Raw genomic sequence first — 15,415 nt, 5'->3', positions numbered from 1 at the left:
CCCATACAAAATACATGCCAAATCCACCTAAGTTATACTTAAGCTGCCTTAGATATTTGCCCCAATCTGCAACACACAGTCCAAAAACAGGCAGAGGTCCATATCTAAAACAAGTAATAATAGGTCATGTGTCCTAGTGCCGTGTACAGCACAGAAATTGAGACTAAAGGAGGTTAAGTAACTTTCCCAGCTTCCCAATCATTGCCTGACTCCAAAACTCTTGCTTTTAAACACTTAACTCTCCTGGGAGACCTTTCCTGCCCTGTCCTGTAGAGGACTGAGTGAGTGAGGGACCTGGGGTAGTTAATGAGACTCTGACCTCATACAGCTTCCTCCCATCTTGAGCCTCCAGAATTCTGAATGAGTCTTTCCCTGCTCCTGCTGCCAAGAACTCAGCAGACTCCATGAACAACCTTAACACATAACAATGTTTTTAAATTTCTGAATTTTCTGATTTCTCTTCTTAAAGATTCTGTCTATTCCCAATCAACTAAACTAAATTACCCAACCAAATTTCACCTTTCAAGTGGTCAAAACATCTGGATAAAGGACTACATTTTTTTTTTCTACGTAAACTAACTCAAGATGAATAAAAATGGAAGTTTTCCTTAATCGTCTTTTCCTAAGGAAATGTTCAGAGGATTGACTAGAATCCACGGGACAAACAGAGTAAAGAGGAAAACAGAAAATGAAGAGAGATCCTCCAATTGCCCTGCCTCCTCTCTAAAAGTAATTTTCTCCACAATTCTCCCCTGAACTATGAGCAAAATTCCCACCCATTCTGACAGGTCTCTTGTATGCCTTTAGCCACCAAAATGCCACTTATCTAATAATCAGACTTGTCCTGAGGGGTCTTGAAACTATCTGGACAACCCAGTCAAGAATTCTTTTCATCATCCAGCTCTTTGCTCTCTGTTTCATTCAAAAGCAGCCTCCTGATGATTAGCCATGCTCTACCCTCTATCACACGACCAGAAATCAAATCCCGGAAGGCTGGACTCTGCAGTCAGACTGCATTTCTGATGTCGCTCGTGTGCGTACAGTTACATTTCAGTGTTTTGCAATCAGGTTTTCTCCAACTCTGTGATTTATCCATAATCCACACACATTTTATTTCAGCAGTCTTTGTCTAGGGTGACGCTTGTTTAAGCCTGTTCCTTCCGTATTCACTATTCACTGCCAGCCTGCTGTGCTGCAAAGGTAAGAAGCAGGTCTTACAAACAGCTGGTTGGCCCTGCTTTTTCAATGCGAGGATGACCCACCCCTTCCACACACTAAGAAACAGTCTCTGTCCTGGCCGGTTTGGCTCAGTGGTGAGAGGGTGGCCCATGAACCAAAGGGTCCTGGGTTCAGATTCCCAGTCAAGGGCACTACCTCAGTTGCAGGTTCATTCCCTGCTCGGTTCAAGGCATGTGGGGGAGGCAACCAAGCCATTGTGTCATCTCCTCTCCCCTCTACCCCCCTTTCTAAAAATTAATGGGTGGAAATATCCTTGGGTGAGGATTTTTTCTTTTATCAAAATTTTTTTCCTTGATTTCAGAGAGGAAGGGAGGAGGAGAGAGATAGAAACATCAATGATGAGAATCATTGATCGGCTGCCTCCTGCACGCCCCGCTACTGCAGATACAGCCTGCAACCCAGGCCTGTGCCCTTGACCGGAATCAAACTTGGGACCCTTCCATCCACAGGCTGGCGCTCTATCCATTGAGCCAAACCGGCCAGGGCTTGAAAAGTAGTCTCCTTTGAACAAAATCTGAGGGAACATGCACGTTCTAGTAGAATGGCGTCAGCCTACTGGGGACTGAACCTGTCGGCAATATCTCCTTATCCCCGGCACTCTCCTGTATGGTCATTTTCTAGCCAAATCGAACTTTTATCAATAACCAAATAAGCATCCTTTCTTGAGTCCATGCTTTTTGAGGAGAGATCTTTTCTTACTTTGTTTTGACAAGCATTTCAAAAGGTGTGAGCAGGGAGAGGAAATGCGCCCGGCACAGGTGGAAATGGCGTGCAAATTTCTATCAACATGGAGCCAATCGCTGGCTGAGACCCCGAGGAAGATCTTCCGAGGAAGATCTTCCGAAGCCTAGCAAGTGGCCAACTGGAGGACCCGCTGCCTGCCTTGTACAACAGCGACAAAATCCCCCCTAGACCCTCAGGTCACTCTTACTTCTTTTGTTATTATCTCAGTCAGCCTCAGTTACACGGAGACAGTCCAGGGACTCACGATGACAGATTTGACAGTTAACTCTTCAAGGTTCTATGCCCCACGGCGAGGGTTCCTCCATTTTCTCTCCACCTCTCTCACCCTCTTCTTTTCCCTTAATCCATTCTCTCCCCCTTCATTTCATATTCACCCAGCGGCCTCTTGCTTTTTTTTTTTTTTTTTTTTTTTTTGCCTTAGAATGGAAAGGTCCTGAGACGGCCGGGCCCTGGAAAGGTCTGCGCCCTGAGGCCAGGAACACCCCACCACGTGGGCGAGGCTGGGGATGTGGGGGCTGCGGGCAGGCGGGGGTCTCGGGGACCCTGGGAAAGGAAGCCCTCCTGGGAGACCCGGGCCTGCGGATGTCCCGGGCAGGGACTTGTTCAAAGGAGGAAGGCGGCGGCCCCAGCCAGAGCCGGCCGAGATGGCGAGGCTGGGGCTGGGCTGGGCTGGGCTGGGCTGGGCGGGCGGAGAGGCGTTAGGGCGGCCCGGCTGGCGCGGGCTCTCCAGGAAGAGGCGCCGCGACTTTCTCTGATTTTGAAAAGGGGAAGGGAAGGCAGGCAAAGTCCGAAAGCACAAATGGCCTTGCCCTGGGCTGCACCTACCGCGCGGGTCTGCTAACCCTGGTGCCCGCGACCCCTTCCTTCTCCCGCCGCCTCTCTTTTCAAAGGGAGGCGGGAAGTCCTGCTCAGCCTCCCCCCGCCCCTCTCTCCTTCCCCGTCTGGAATTTCCAGCCCAGGACTAGCTCCTCTGATTCCTCCAGTCTCCCCTGCTGCTTTTTTTCCCTCCCCTTTCCTCTCCCCAACGCGCCCATCCCCAAATCTAAGCCGCACTTTCTGGAAGACATTAGCCACATTTTAAGAATCCTTGAAGAGGATGGAGGGAGAACAAGACTCGATGTATGTTTTTCAAATGCCTTTGGTTCATACATTTATTCTAATGACAACATCACCACCACTACTGGCCCCACACACAAAAATTAAAGGAGGTATAACCAATACATATATGTCTTCCACACAAACCCCTCAACTTCAACAAATAGCACTCGCCGGTCCTCCTTTTCACTCAACTGAACAGATCTGGAATTTTTTTTTAACGTTTCAAAATTGTATACTCCCTAGCCTGTCTTTGTCAACTAGCTATTACACATTCAAGTCTAGAATAAATGAATTCAAAAATAAGCCTTAAAAGTATCCAAACACATAAAATAGATTCAAATGACATATATTAAGGTAATTTTAAAAGATTAGAGGCTCAGACCTTTGAATCAAAATTCTCCCATGGCTAATGTCATGTATTTCATCTCTAAAACATAATTATGAGAATGTTTTGCTCTTTCCCCCCCAAAAGCTGTGCCATTAAAACTCTACATTTGGAAGAGTTAACTATACTTTGAATACATTAGTGATGGGAATTACAATTCTTCCCCTCCTTTACTCAAAAGTTCTCCCATCTGGGAGACCACTGGAATAAAATTTCATCTTTCTCCTTTGAATTAGGAAATAAAGGGTTCTGGAAACGTACAACTCTTTCAAAGGATAGTCAAATACCACAGTCCTTAGGGAAGTCATCTTGAAATACTGAGAACTTAAATAACAAGTCAAGGGTTTCTCTAGCAGTGAAGAAAATTTAATTTTTATGAATTTGTTAAGTTTACTTTCTAGGTGGAAATAAAAATGGGGAGGGTAAACTGTTTTCCACCTTTCCTCCAAATAATGCAGAAAAAAATTCTAAATCAACCATTTTAAAACTTTATTTAAAGCCCCCAAAAACTTAACATTCATAAGAAAACCTCTTTACTGAAAGTGTCATAAACTGTTTCGACTTTAAACATCCTTCTTGAATACATATTTGTTGATACATTGACAACTACAACCACTAAAGCAAAAGTGCCTGAAAATCCTCCCACTCTAGTACTTTTTACCCCTTTTTTTGGCTTTTTAAAAAGACACTGTTTCTTAGCCCCCTTTATAATTCATTTTCAGCCCCTAAGGACAATTTTCTCTAAAGGCATACCCATTTCTGAAGGCAAAATTTTTTGCCTGCTTTGAAAACATTTAGTGACCCAATTATTTCTTCAGAAGCTTCACAAATCACTTAAGATTAAAAATAATATTTTTGCCATTTTTAAGACATCCTTTTGCAGAGATTTTTAAAGCTGCCGACTTTAGAAGATTAAACTGTAAAATCAGAATTAAATTTGAACACTTTCTCTTCTAAGAGTTCTCACACTTACAAGGCTGAGACCAATCCCTGTATGTGTTTTTTTTTTAAATAGTTGGAAATTTAAGGGAAAGTGTTAGCCCACCTCATTTTAAGACAACTTAAAGAGCCACCATTAACCTGCCCAAGGAAATCAAATCTTCAACTAAAACATGATTCACTGAGAAAAATGCAGTACATTTCTCTCTTTTTTTTTAACAGCAACACCTTTTATTTTGAGGACACCAGTTGACAGTTAGGTAAGCTATCTTTAGGCCACATTCCCCTAGGAAGAGGCTCACACAGTGGCAAATGAAACAAAGTTTAATTCCCTTAAAAAGCAAGCCATTTCCCAAAATAAACAAAACTCGCTAAGATGTACCCCTTTTACCTTAACTACTCTGAGGTCTCAAAATAAAACACACATACAAACCCTCTCCCACAGCTGTTTTTATAATGCTTTTGGTTTTACTCCTTTGTCCTAATATTTGAGAGTGAATATATACAAATTCTCAATAAAAAAGCCGAAACTGTTGGCCAAAATTCCAACACTAAGAGGGTGTTTCAAGCATTCAGCTTTTCAGTTCAAATGTCCATAATCTTCAATAAATCTACTGTATCCCAGAGAAATTGGTCACCCATTTAAAATTTTCAACTTAATGTTTTCAGTTTAAATGTATAATGTTCAGTCTCTGGGGTTCTTAAAAAGATACAAATTATATTTATCAGATAAAATTAGAATAAAATATATTAATACTTCAAAATCAGGGTTGTTCAGAGGTTAACTGCTATAATAATATCATCTTGTTTGACTTCCCCCCTCTAAAAAAAACAACAAAAACCAGGACCATTTATAGTTTGCTAGGTTTTTTTATGAAAACCTTAGAAATGTTTAAAGTCCTAATTCACTTGGAACTGAGCACATCAAGAAGAATTCTCTTCTATTTTAAACAGCAAAAACACTAGAGTATATATACACATGTATATGCACAGTTGTTCGTTTTGCTTAAAATATTAGCCAGTTGATTAAGTAGCTCCTTTTATATACATCCATGAGTGGAAAAAGCCAGTTAACCATCCAACTGAAAAAATACTTTTCAGACAGACGAACACACATACCACAACATGCTTCCCCAAAGAACACAAAATGATAGAGCATTCTGACTTCATGAAAACAAACTTTCCTCTTTTAAATCCTAAAACTTCAAAAATGGGATTCATTCTAGAAAAATGCAGTGCCTTTTCACCACCACCCAAAAAAATAAAATAACACACAACTGACTCCGTGTTTGCGCTCACAAATTATTTCAGGAAGAGAACACACAAAAGATCAAATTGAACATGGGTGTTGGAAAGGCAGATTTTGTACCCACTCTTCTCAAACCCCACCCCTTCCCAACTCAAAAGAGCCCTCAGTAATGCATTTTGGAGGGAACAAGGAGCCTAAAAATGGCTTGAAAGCAAGCAGATGGCTTAGGGAAAAAGATCCATAAATACAGAGCACCATGAAAATTAAAATATAAATGTTTGGGGTTCCATTTCATCACATTTTGCTATTTCTCCTGCTTTTCAATTCATTCCCTTTAAAATGTAAGCCATGCTGAAGAGCAGGAGAAAAAATTCCCCCATATTTTGGCATTCCAGTTTTTCTGGAAATTTTTCATCGACGTGTTTCAAACATTCAGCTTTCGATTCCAACGTCCACAATCTTCTCACGAAATCTACCGGTGTCAGTGTATGGTTTTTCTATTTTTCCCATCCCCAAGAAATGTTTCAAAATGATCAAGACTTTTTTCTCCCGTCCTCCCCATTTGATGACCTCTTTAATCCTAACTCTAGTTGCCTTTCCAACAACAGAGTATTTCCAGCACTGGAGGTTCAATCACAAACTCGGTAAACATAGTTACAAGTCATATTGATCCTCCACAGATACAATGGCTCCAAGTTATTTAACTACCTCAAGCTACATCACTGAACAGCTTGTTCCTGGTGTTAAAACTTTCTAGATCCTCTGAACCTCCTCCAAAAAAGCAAAGCCACCCACCTCTACCTTCGCACCCAGAAAAGGCCAGGGACTATTCTGAAAGGCAGCAAGTTTCCAGTGGAAATGAGGGGCGAGGAGCAGCCAAAGAATCAAAGGTTTGCTGGGGGCTCCAACGTGACAGAAGTGCACTGTCAACGTGTTTCAAGTCAGATCTCAGAAAGCAGAGAGACTCTGCCCTTAGACTTCCCAGCCAGAGTTCAATGAAAAATTTGAAATCCTCCATGAATTAGATTTGGGGGTAACACACAGAACTAACCCACTTTGCTGAAGTGAGGACAGAATGGTTTTGGGACACACACACACACACACACACACACACACACACACACACACACAATCCATTCATCCAGGGAGTTCTAGACCCTCCAAAGAGCCCCAGCTCACAGCCTGAACACAAAGCTCTCACCCCAGATGGTCCCCTTGTAACAATGGGCTGAAGGGGGGGGTTGGGGGTGGGGGGGTCCGCGCTCGGAAAGGATTGTTCAGCCAAAAGTATATTCTTTTGCAAAATCCACTTGAGATGGGAGGACGTGTGATGTGAGGGACTAGGATAGGAGGTCTGTGAAAAAATCTAATGTCCTTGCCTGTTGCAGAAATAGAAATATAGCACAAGCCTAAAGAAAATTATTGGGGGGGGGGGGGGGCCGGAACGCCTTCCACTCCCCCTAGGGAATCCAAGGGGACGTGCCCCCCCCCCCCCCCAAGCCACTTAAGAATTAAGGTGAGGGAAGGGGGGAGGGGGGGTTGAGGCCTGCTAGGAAGCTGCAGAAATGCCCAGGAGTCTAAACTCTTCAAGGTTTTCAGCTTCCCCACAAAAAAATGGCCTCACACACCTTGAACAAACTCAAGGTTTCTCCCCTATCGATTTCCCCCCCTTTTACTTCTCCAAGAAACATCTCCTGGCCCACCCGAGCCCCAGCTTATTTTTTATTTTTTTTACAAGCTGTAAACCACCCATTACAAGATCTTCGTCAATCTTCTCTCCCTGCCCCCAACATCCGGAGTTGGGGGTGGAAAGGCCAGTAATGGGTTTCTTCCACTGGAGACCCCCTGGACCCCCTGAACACCGCTGCTCAGAGCCCGTGGGCTGCCCCCCTCCCCAGAGAAGAGCGCTTTCCTACCTTTGTTTTTTGGGGACCGAGTGTTCGATCTCTAGGCGTTTTCCTTGCAGTTCTACTTTCCCTAAAGATTTAAAAAAAAAAAATAAATAAATATATATGAGAGCTTGAAGGGGGGCGGGGGACACCAGGGGAACTCAGGAGTTACTGGGGTTTGAGACCTTCCTGGGAAGCCAGGCAGTGGGTCCCGCAGCCGGGTGCGAACGGTCGCCCTGAGCAGGGTGGCGTCTGTGAATTTCACGATTGCTTTCTTAATTTTTGTTCTGTTCTCTCACCGCGGCCGGTCGGGCCGTGGGACGCTCGGGGAGCTCGGGTTTGGGGGAGCGAGGGCGTCGGCGCGGGCGGGCTGCCTACGAGGCTTCCAGACGTGGGGAGCAGGGGCCGGGGAAGGACGCCCGTGTCTCCCCGAGTGTGTTTGGGGGGGGGGGTGCAGAAGGAAACTTTATTTCCCCGTCGAGTCCAGGAGCAGGGCTCCTGGCGGCGGAGCGGTCACCTGTCGAGCCGGTGGCGGGAGCGGCCCCGGGGGAGCGCAGCGGGGCCCGCGGGGAGGGTCCCCGGCGGCGGAGGCGCGCGGCTCCCGGCCCAGCCTCGCGTCTCGGGAAGCAGCATGGCGACCCGCCGCCGCCGCGCCACCGCTCACGCCCCGCGTTCAAATCAAAATGGCTCAAGCCCCAGGCCCCCAGGCCCCCAGGCCCGGGGCGGGGGGCCGGATCCCGGTTCGCGGGTCCTGCTCGAAGGCTCCAGTCCCCAAGGACACGCGGGAGACCGAAAACGGAGCAGGGGCCCCGTCCCCGCCGGGAGAGGCCTAGGGCAGAGGAAGGGGCGCCGGGGCGGGGGGAGCGCGCCAGGCGCGGGTAGGGAGGGGCCGACGGGGAAATATCGCCCAGACCGGGTGGCCTCAGGGGCGCCCCCCCACTGCCGCCCCGTCGGCGGGGGGTGTGGGGACCACCTTCCCAAACCCTCCCGGGGCGGGAAGGGGAGAGGAAACCCCGAAGATGTCCACACGAGGGTGGAGATGGGGGGGGAGGTGGAGATGGAGGGGCGTCGAAGGTGGAGGGTGGAGGGGGGTCCTGAGGCCAAGGGCGCGGGCCGCGGGGAGAGCGGAGTTGGCGGGCAAGGGAACAGGAGGCGCGGGTCCCCGTTGTTCGGGGTCCGGCCGCGGGCTCCCGGGGAGACGGGCGCCCTCTCACCGGAGAAAGTTTCGATGGCCTTCATCGCCCAGTGCTCGTCGGGGCAGTCCACGAAGGCGTAGCCGGACTTGACCAGGAACTGGCCGCTGTAGGAGATCTTGTGCTCCGCGAACACTTTCTCCAGGTCGGCGGGGGTCACGCTCTCGTTGAGGTTGCCGATGTACAGCTTGTTCATGGTGGCGGGCTCCGGGCGGGACGCGGTCCCCAGCAAGGCCGAGCGGGCGGGCGGGCGGGCGGCGAGCCTCCTAGGCCGAGAGGCGGGCGGGCGGGCGGCGGCGGCGGCGGCCGCAAACTTTCTGGGCACCCCCCCCCCGCGAGCGGTCCGGAGCGCGGGGCGCCGAGGGCGGCGGAGGGCGCGCAGAGGTCGCGGGGCGGCGGGAGGCCCGGAGGAGTGCCCGCGGCGCGCTGGGAGGCGGACGGCGCGGCGCTGCTCCTTCCCTTCGGTCCGAGTCCCCTCCGAGCGGGCTGGTGTGTCACGTTTCTCCGCGGCCGCCCTGGCGCCGCCTCTAAATAAAATCGACTCGGAAAAAAAAAAAAAAATGGAGCGAGGAGGGAAAAAAAAAAAAAAAGAGGCGAAGCCACGTGGTGAAAGCCCCCACCCACCCGCAGGGGAAGACCCCCGACGCCTCTGGGCCCTTCCACCCGCCGGCGCAGCCCAGCCCACCGAGCTCCCGCCCGGGAAGGTCGGGGCGGAGGGAGGGGGCGCTCAACTCACCCCCGAGTCCCGGGGGCGGGCGGGGTAGCGGGCCCGCAGCTCCGCGAGCCCCCTCCCCCTGGGCAAGAATCTGGCCCCGAGGGAGGCGCCCCGCCCCCGCCCCTCCCCCTCCCCCTCTCCGGGCCCGGCTGGGGGGGAGGGCGGGTGGTCGGCCCAGAATCTCCCACCTCTTTATATGTAAAATGTACGTTTATTTTTTATTCGTGGGGGGCGGGGGGGGAGCCCGCCCACCCTACCTAGGTTAGCTGCTACCGACTGACAGGCGGGGGACGGCGGAGACAAAGAAGCCGGGACTCTGGGGTCTTCAGGAGGGGGTCGCGCGAGCTGGAGACTTGGGGAAGAAAGGCGCCTTTCCCAGGGCTTTTCGGGGGGAGGGGGGTCCTCGGCCTGCCCGGCCCCAGTCCTAGGAGCCGCCCTCGCCTCCGGGGATCCAGGACCGAGGGGCCCAACGAGCGCGGGACCAGGCGGCTGGGAGCGGGGGGTCGCGGCTGGGAACGGGGGGATCCCCAGGAAATCAGGTCTCAGGATTCCCACGGGAGGAAGGGCGGCCGGCTCCCGGGGTTCGGCTGTTGAGCGAGAAGGCCTTGGGGTCCTGGGAGAACGCGCGGCTCCGGCCCAAGATGACCCCACGGCAGAGGGAGGGGTGACGAGGAGGCCGGGCAGCGGTGGCCTGAGCGGACCCGGGCGGACCGAAGGGGGAGGTCTCAGGGAGGGAGGGGCCGGGTGCAGATCCGAATGGTCCCCCGGCTCCCGCCCAGGCGCGGGGACCGACAGGTGGAGTCCCCTCCGCCGGCTCCACCCAGAAGCGGCGACAGCCGCTCTCCCCCCCCCCGGCTCCGAGTTGGGGTCTCGGAACTTTGTTCGGGGTGCAGGATGGGGATCCGGGCGGGAAGGCGGGAGAGGGGCCGAGCTCAAAGCCCCGCCCCCGTCCCCAGGTCAGGCCCGCGGGGGGAGGGGGTAATTTCCGCTCGGCGACGGGGAAGCGAGGGGCGGGCGCTCGGAGGAGGGGGCGGCGGCCCGGCCCCCGCCCGCTCCTGGGGAGGGGAAGCGGACCCGCCCTGGTCCCTTTCCTCGCCTTTGACCAACTCGTTCCGGATCCTCCGGCCCCGAGTCCGAGGGACGGACCCGACTGGGCGAGGGGCGACACGTGGGCGGTCGCACCCCGTTTCGGCGTTGGGGGAGGGGGCGGTGCGCCGCGCCTCGCGGAGCCTCGGGTGTGCGGTGGGGAGCGGGACGCGCGGTCCACGCGCCGCCGGGATCCCGGGCGGGCGGCCAGCCCGGCCGACGAGTTTCCCGCGGCGGGGGCTGGGGCGGCGCCAGGGGGTGGCGGGGAGCGCGGCTCGGGGGCCCGGGGGAGCCCCCTTGGCCGGGAAAGCGGGGAGCGAACCCCCAGTGGTGCCAGGAGCCCGTTGGACGGAGCGGAAGCCCGGTTTTTGCGGGAGGGACAGACCCTTCTGTCGGGGGCACGCGTGCTGGGAGGGCAGGTGAGGAAGGGGGTCATTCTCCCTTTCCCGGTCCCCGACCCCATTGTCTCGGTCGCCTGCGGCCCAGGCCGACTCCGCAACACGTGTTGGCTGCACCGATATGAATGCCTTGGGGTTTTTTCTTATTATTTTTTGTTTGCAGAGTCGGTGAGCTGACTCCGACTTGTGCGCACCGCTCTCCTGCCAGACGGTCCCGTACCTTCCCGCAGCCGGGAGTTACAGACACGCCGCACCTTGGTCCCCCCCTCCGCGTTTTCCTGAAAATAAAGGGGGCTTGGCGTGGGGGCGGGGAGGGCTTCCAACTCGGTTTCTCTGTCTCCACCTTCAGAACCCACCGTCCCAATTCGCGTTTTGTTCTAGCTAGCCACGTGTTTGTCGCGTATTTGTCTTTGCGATTTTTTTTTTTCCTTTCCATGGGGCAACAGAAATTCAAATACTACAAGCTATTAGTCGCTGAGCGGAGAAAGACTTCTGTCCAAGGAGTCGGGCGACATGTGTATCCCCCACCCCCACCCCTCCTCCCACCCTTCCCCCTGTTTCTATTTAACTCTTGACCATAAACATCATTTTAAAAATAAGAGCTGGGATCGGTGCCTGCCACATAGTAGGTATTCAATAAACGTTTTTAATGAAAAACGAACTAATACAAACTGCAGAGCAAAGAGAATCCAAAGGATACAGAACCCAGGAGAAAACAAATGATCTTGGCCGGAATTGGTGGGTCTGTTGCCCGGGGACTTCCCTCGGTGTGGTGTGGGTGTCCTTTGAAAGGGCTAAAAGATGGTCTCAGGAAGGCGGTTGTGTTCCTTGGCCTGTCCCTAAATAGGAGCCCCTTCCAACTTTTCTGTTATGTTGGGGGACAAGAAAGAGGGTACTAGGCAGGGCGTCCCACTTCCCAGAAAGTGCTCTTTTCCTTCATTTAATGTAAAAGGCATTAATAGACGCACCTCTCAGGTTTTCTCCCTGGGGGACATAGCCACTACTCAACTTCTTTATTCCTAAAACCAAAGCAAGTGACACCCCACAAAAATCCCCCTCCAGACCTCAAAACGCCTGTAAAACGCAGTCCACCCTTTCCCATCCTAGCTTAAAAGGAAAACAAACATTTTTTAAAGTGATAATTCCGTTCACTTTTAGGTGGTTGTTGTGTGTGTGTTTTTCCATTTGAAAAAAAACATATTACAAGTCTAAACGTTAGCTGAAATGAGCTTTTACAATGACAGTAGAGGAGAAAATATGAGTTCTTAAAATTGTACCAACCATTGCTAAATTGAAACTGATTTTTTTTTTTTTAATCAGCTGTTTCACTGAATTCTAATCCTCCCACCCCACCCCCTTCACCAAGATCTTCTGTGATAGTCAAGAGTCTGCAAGAACAGAGAGGAGACAGCTGGGGTTAGAGGGAGACCTTTTTAGCCCCCCAAATCAGTTTTGCCTCAGTGACCTGGCTATTTTAGGCTGAGGTTGGGGATATTGAGTGATGTTGATTGGTGCTTCATCTCTCCCTCTGAGTGAGCCCAGCACTAAAATTAACCTGAGAGAAGGGTTATTTCTTGTCAAACTCACATTCCTAGGTTAGGGATAAAAATGGGCAGACTTAGGACTCCACAATTTATCATCCTCCTTTTCTTTGGCTTGATTTTAATATTAAAGACAAGTAATAAACATTGTGTTTATTTTCTTCTTTTTTCTACACAGCTTCTTTGGACAAGATTAATATGCATTTCAGAGTTAAATTTAGTTTGTGAAAGTTAGCTGCAGGATAACTTATTTTCTTGAATAATAATCTGTATAATTTAATAGCATTCTGATCAATTTTAAAATTATTATTATTATTATATTTGTTCTCTTTCATTTTTCCCGGAGAGATGTTTGGTCCACTTACAGAATTCAGTTTTCCTCTGAATTCAGAAACACTGAAACTTGACTCCATTTTAAAGATGGGATTCTGATCCATTTTCCTACAGTGTGAACATAAATATTCATGCAGAGAGAGAAAAAAAAAGAGAGAATTAAACAACTCTTTAAACATTGGAAATATAAAGTGAAAAAAACAATTACACCATTGTCATACAAAATTAATTTTGTTTCTAAATTGTTTCCAGCATTTGTTCATTTGTAATAGTTTTGTATTTTGTCATCTTATTTTTATATTTTTATTTTTCACTTGCTATTGTACCATAAGCATTTTTCTCATGCTGCCTCAAAATTTTCATAATTCTCATTTCCAGTGAACATGTAGCATTTAGCACAGTAGATGGAAGTTAATCATTAATTGTTATTTTTACCTATATAAAGTTACATCAAAAAATTTTACTTTTGTAACTAGTGCTAAATAGATTTTGAGGAGCATATAACTTTTTCCTCTTAGGTTAGCTCCTTTGGATAAATCCCAAAGAATATATATTGCATTTCAAATCTAACATTTATCAATGACTTTCTATTTTTAAAGTTTAACCTGTTTTACAAAAGAAAGGACAAAAAAGTGGAAAAGCTGTTCTAGGGAAATACATGAAAGGAGAATTTTTTTCTATTTATTTTCTAATGAATCAATCGATTTAGAGATGAAATTATGTTTCTATAAAGGATAGAAAAAGAAAAAAAATCACATTTCCTGACAGGGTTGCTTTGACTTCAAAGTTTTTGGAGGAATTTGGTTTTTGTTTATTTTGTTGTTGTTTGCTTGTGTGTTTTTTTCATTGTTACTGCCTTGGGTTATTTTGTTTCTTCCTGCAACTTTAAGTTTTAGTGTAGTTCTTTTAAATGACTATAAACTTTGAAAAACTGTAAAATAGTCCCAGTTAAAAGTACATGCAGCATTTTCTCCTGTCAAATAAATAAGGATAATTATGTACTTAAGATAACTCATAAAATGTAAGAAAATTGTAAGCAGAAAAGGAAAATTTCCTCCTTCAAAGTATCATTCAAGTGTTCAGTGTTTTTTTTTTTTGGTGTTTTTTTGTTCAGTGTTTAAAATCTTAAAAAGAAATGAGTTTATTCCAGAAATAAAAAAAAAAGACTCAAAGAGAAAAAAGAATTTTAAAAACAATCATTTGTTTTTCTATGGGTCACACAGTAGGTGACAAAACTCAATTTTTTGTGTTCTGGCTTAGATTAGCAATTTAGGAACTTTTAAATAAGTAAGGGAGTAGCTTATTTTATTAACTTTGGAAAAAATGGATATTTTCAAATTCATTTTGTTAGTAAATTAAACTGCATCACACTAGCCTCTATTGACACATGTAAAATAAATGGTCAATAACATTCCTCACATTACTCTTTTATTGCCTTTTGCATTTTTTTCACTCCAGAATTATTTGGTTAAAAGATAATAAACAACTGGGAACATTTGATATCTTGCTCCCCAACACATATCCTCAATTTGGCTCAAATAGATTCATAAAAATACAATAAAAAGATAATGAACAATTTTGCTTAATCCCAATTTTGCACAAAATGCAAAATAGATCACTGGTTCATTTGGGGGAGGAATTGTACAATTTAAGAAAAGAGAAGGAAATAAATGTTGTTTTTCAAAATAAAACAAATTGCAAAAAGCAACAAAAGAGAATCCATACCTGAATAGTGTTTCAGTGAAAATAATATAATGTTGTTCTTGAAATCTACATATCTTCAAAGTATTTAAATGAATTTAATTCAAAATGAATCAATTACAAACTTCATGGAGGTAACTTGATTTTTACTACATAATATCTATGCTTTTTAAGACAATTTTTCTAGCTGGAAAGCAAATTATTTTTGTTTGCATGTTTAAAGTTTTACTCCTGACTATAAGTTTAATTGGTTTTACTCCTGTTTCTAGTTAGGATTTTTTTTTTTTTTTCAGGAGCTGTCTTAAATATTTCAAAGTGCCTAAAAGGAGATGCTGCTATGGTTTTTTAAGTTTAAAAAATTAATACATATAGTATTTTACTAAGATTTTTATCACCAAACTATTCATTAGAAACAGTTTAATCTCTTTGTAAAACAAACCACTTTTGTAAAGAAAAGGGACCTAGACTAATAGTGTTATTTTTTTTAAAAAAACTGGTTGTGTGACTAACCAAAATACAGTTCTAAAAGTGATTTCTAATTTCCATGGGTTGATAATTACGAAAGAGTTTTGGTCCACCCACCTCTCCCATAAAGACCCTTACATTTTTAAGAATTATTAGCACAACTTTCATGCTATAACCTGAAAGTATTTGGTCAGCAGTCGTATGATAAGTTAGTGAATACGTTTTTAGAGTTTTCACTTTTAAAATGTGTTCATAAACTGTGTAGGAAACAAATATTAGGGTTATTTCTAAACTGCATTGAAATGAGGTTCATGATCTCCCTATCTTCCTCTTCCTCCCTGCCCCTCCTCCTGCCCCTCCCCTTTCTCTCCCTCCCCTCTCCTTTTGTTCCTCCATTTTTCTTCCTACTCCCGACACTGTCAATTCCTTTCCTCCCCCCC

General features: G+C 47.2%; 1 protein-coding gene across 2 annotated transcripts in view; it reads right to left on the bottom strand.

The window, feature by feature from the left end:
* Positions 1-9,413, bottom strand: part of IGF2BP1 (insulin like growth factor 2 mRNA binding protein 1) — a 40,300-nt gene extending 30,887 nt beyond the window's left edge. Inside the window, exons 1-2 of one of the 2 annotated variants that reach the window (XM_079798385.1) lie at positions 8,758-9,413; positions 7,571-7,631 (exon numbers count right to left, since the gene is read on the bottom strand). In XM_079798385.1, the coding sequence (XP_079654511.1) occupies positions 7,571-7,631; positions 8,758-8,932 (236 nt within the window). In that variant the 5' untranslated portion in view covers positions 8,933-9,413. The remainder of the gene's footprint in view (positions 1-7,570; positions 7,632-8,757) is intronic. The other variant, XM_079798384.1, reaches the window with a different exon arrangement.
* Between the last annotated feature and the right edge of the window lie 6,002 nt (positions 9,414-15,415).

The sequence above is a fragment of the Cnephaeus nilssonii genome (assembly GCF_951640355.1).
Source record: "Cnephaeus nilssonii genome assembly, chromosome: 19".
In the NCBI taxonomy this organism is placed as follows: Eukaryota; Metazoa; Chordata; class Mammalia; order Chiroptera; family Vespertilionidae; genus Cnephaeus; species Cnephaeus nilssonii.
This window is presented reverse-complemented; position numbering and strand designations above follow the sequence as displayed.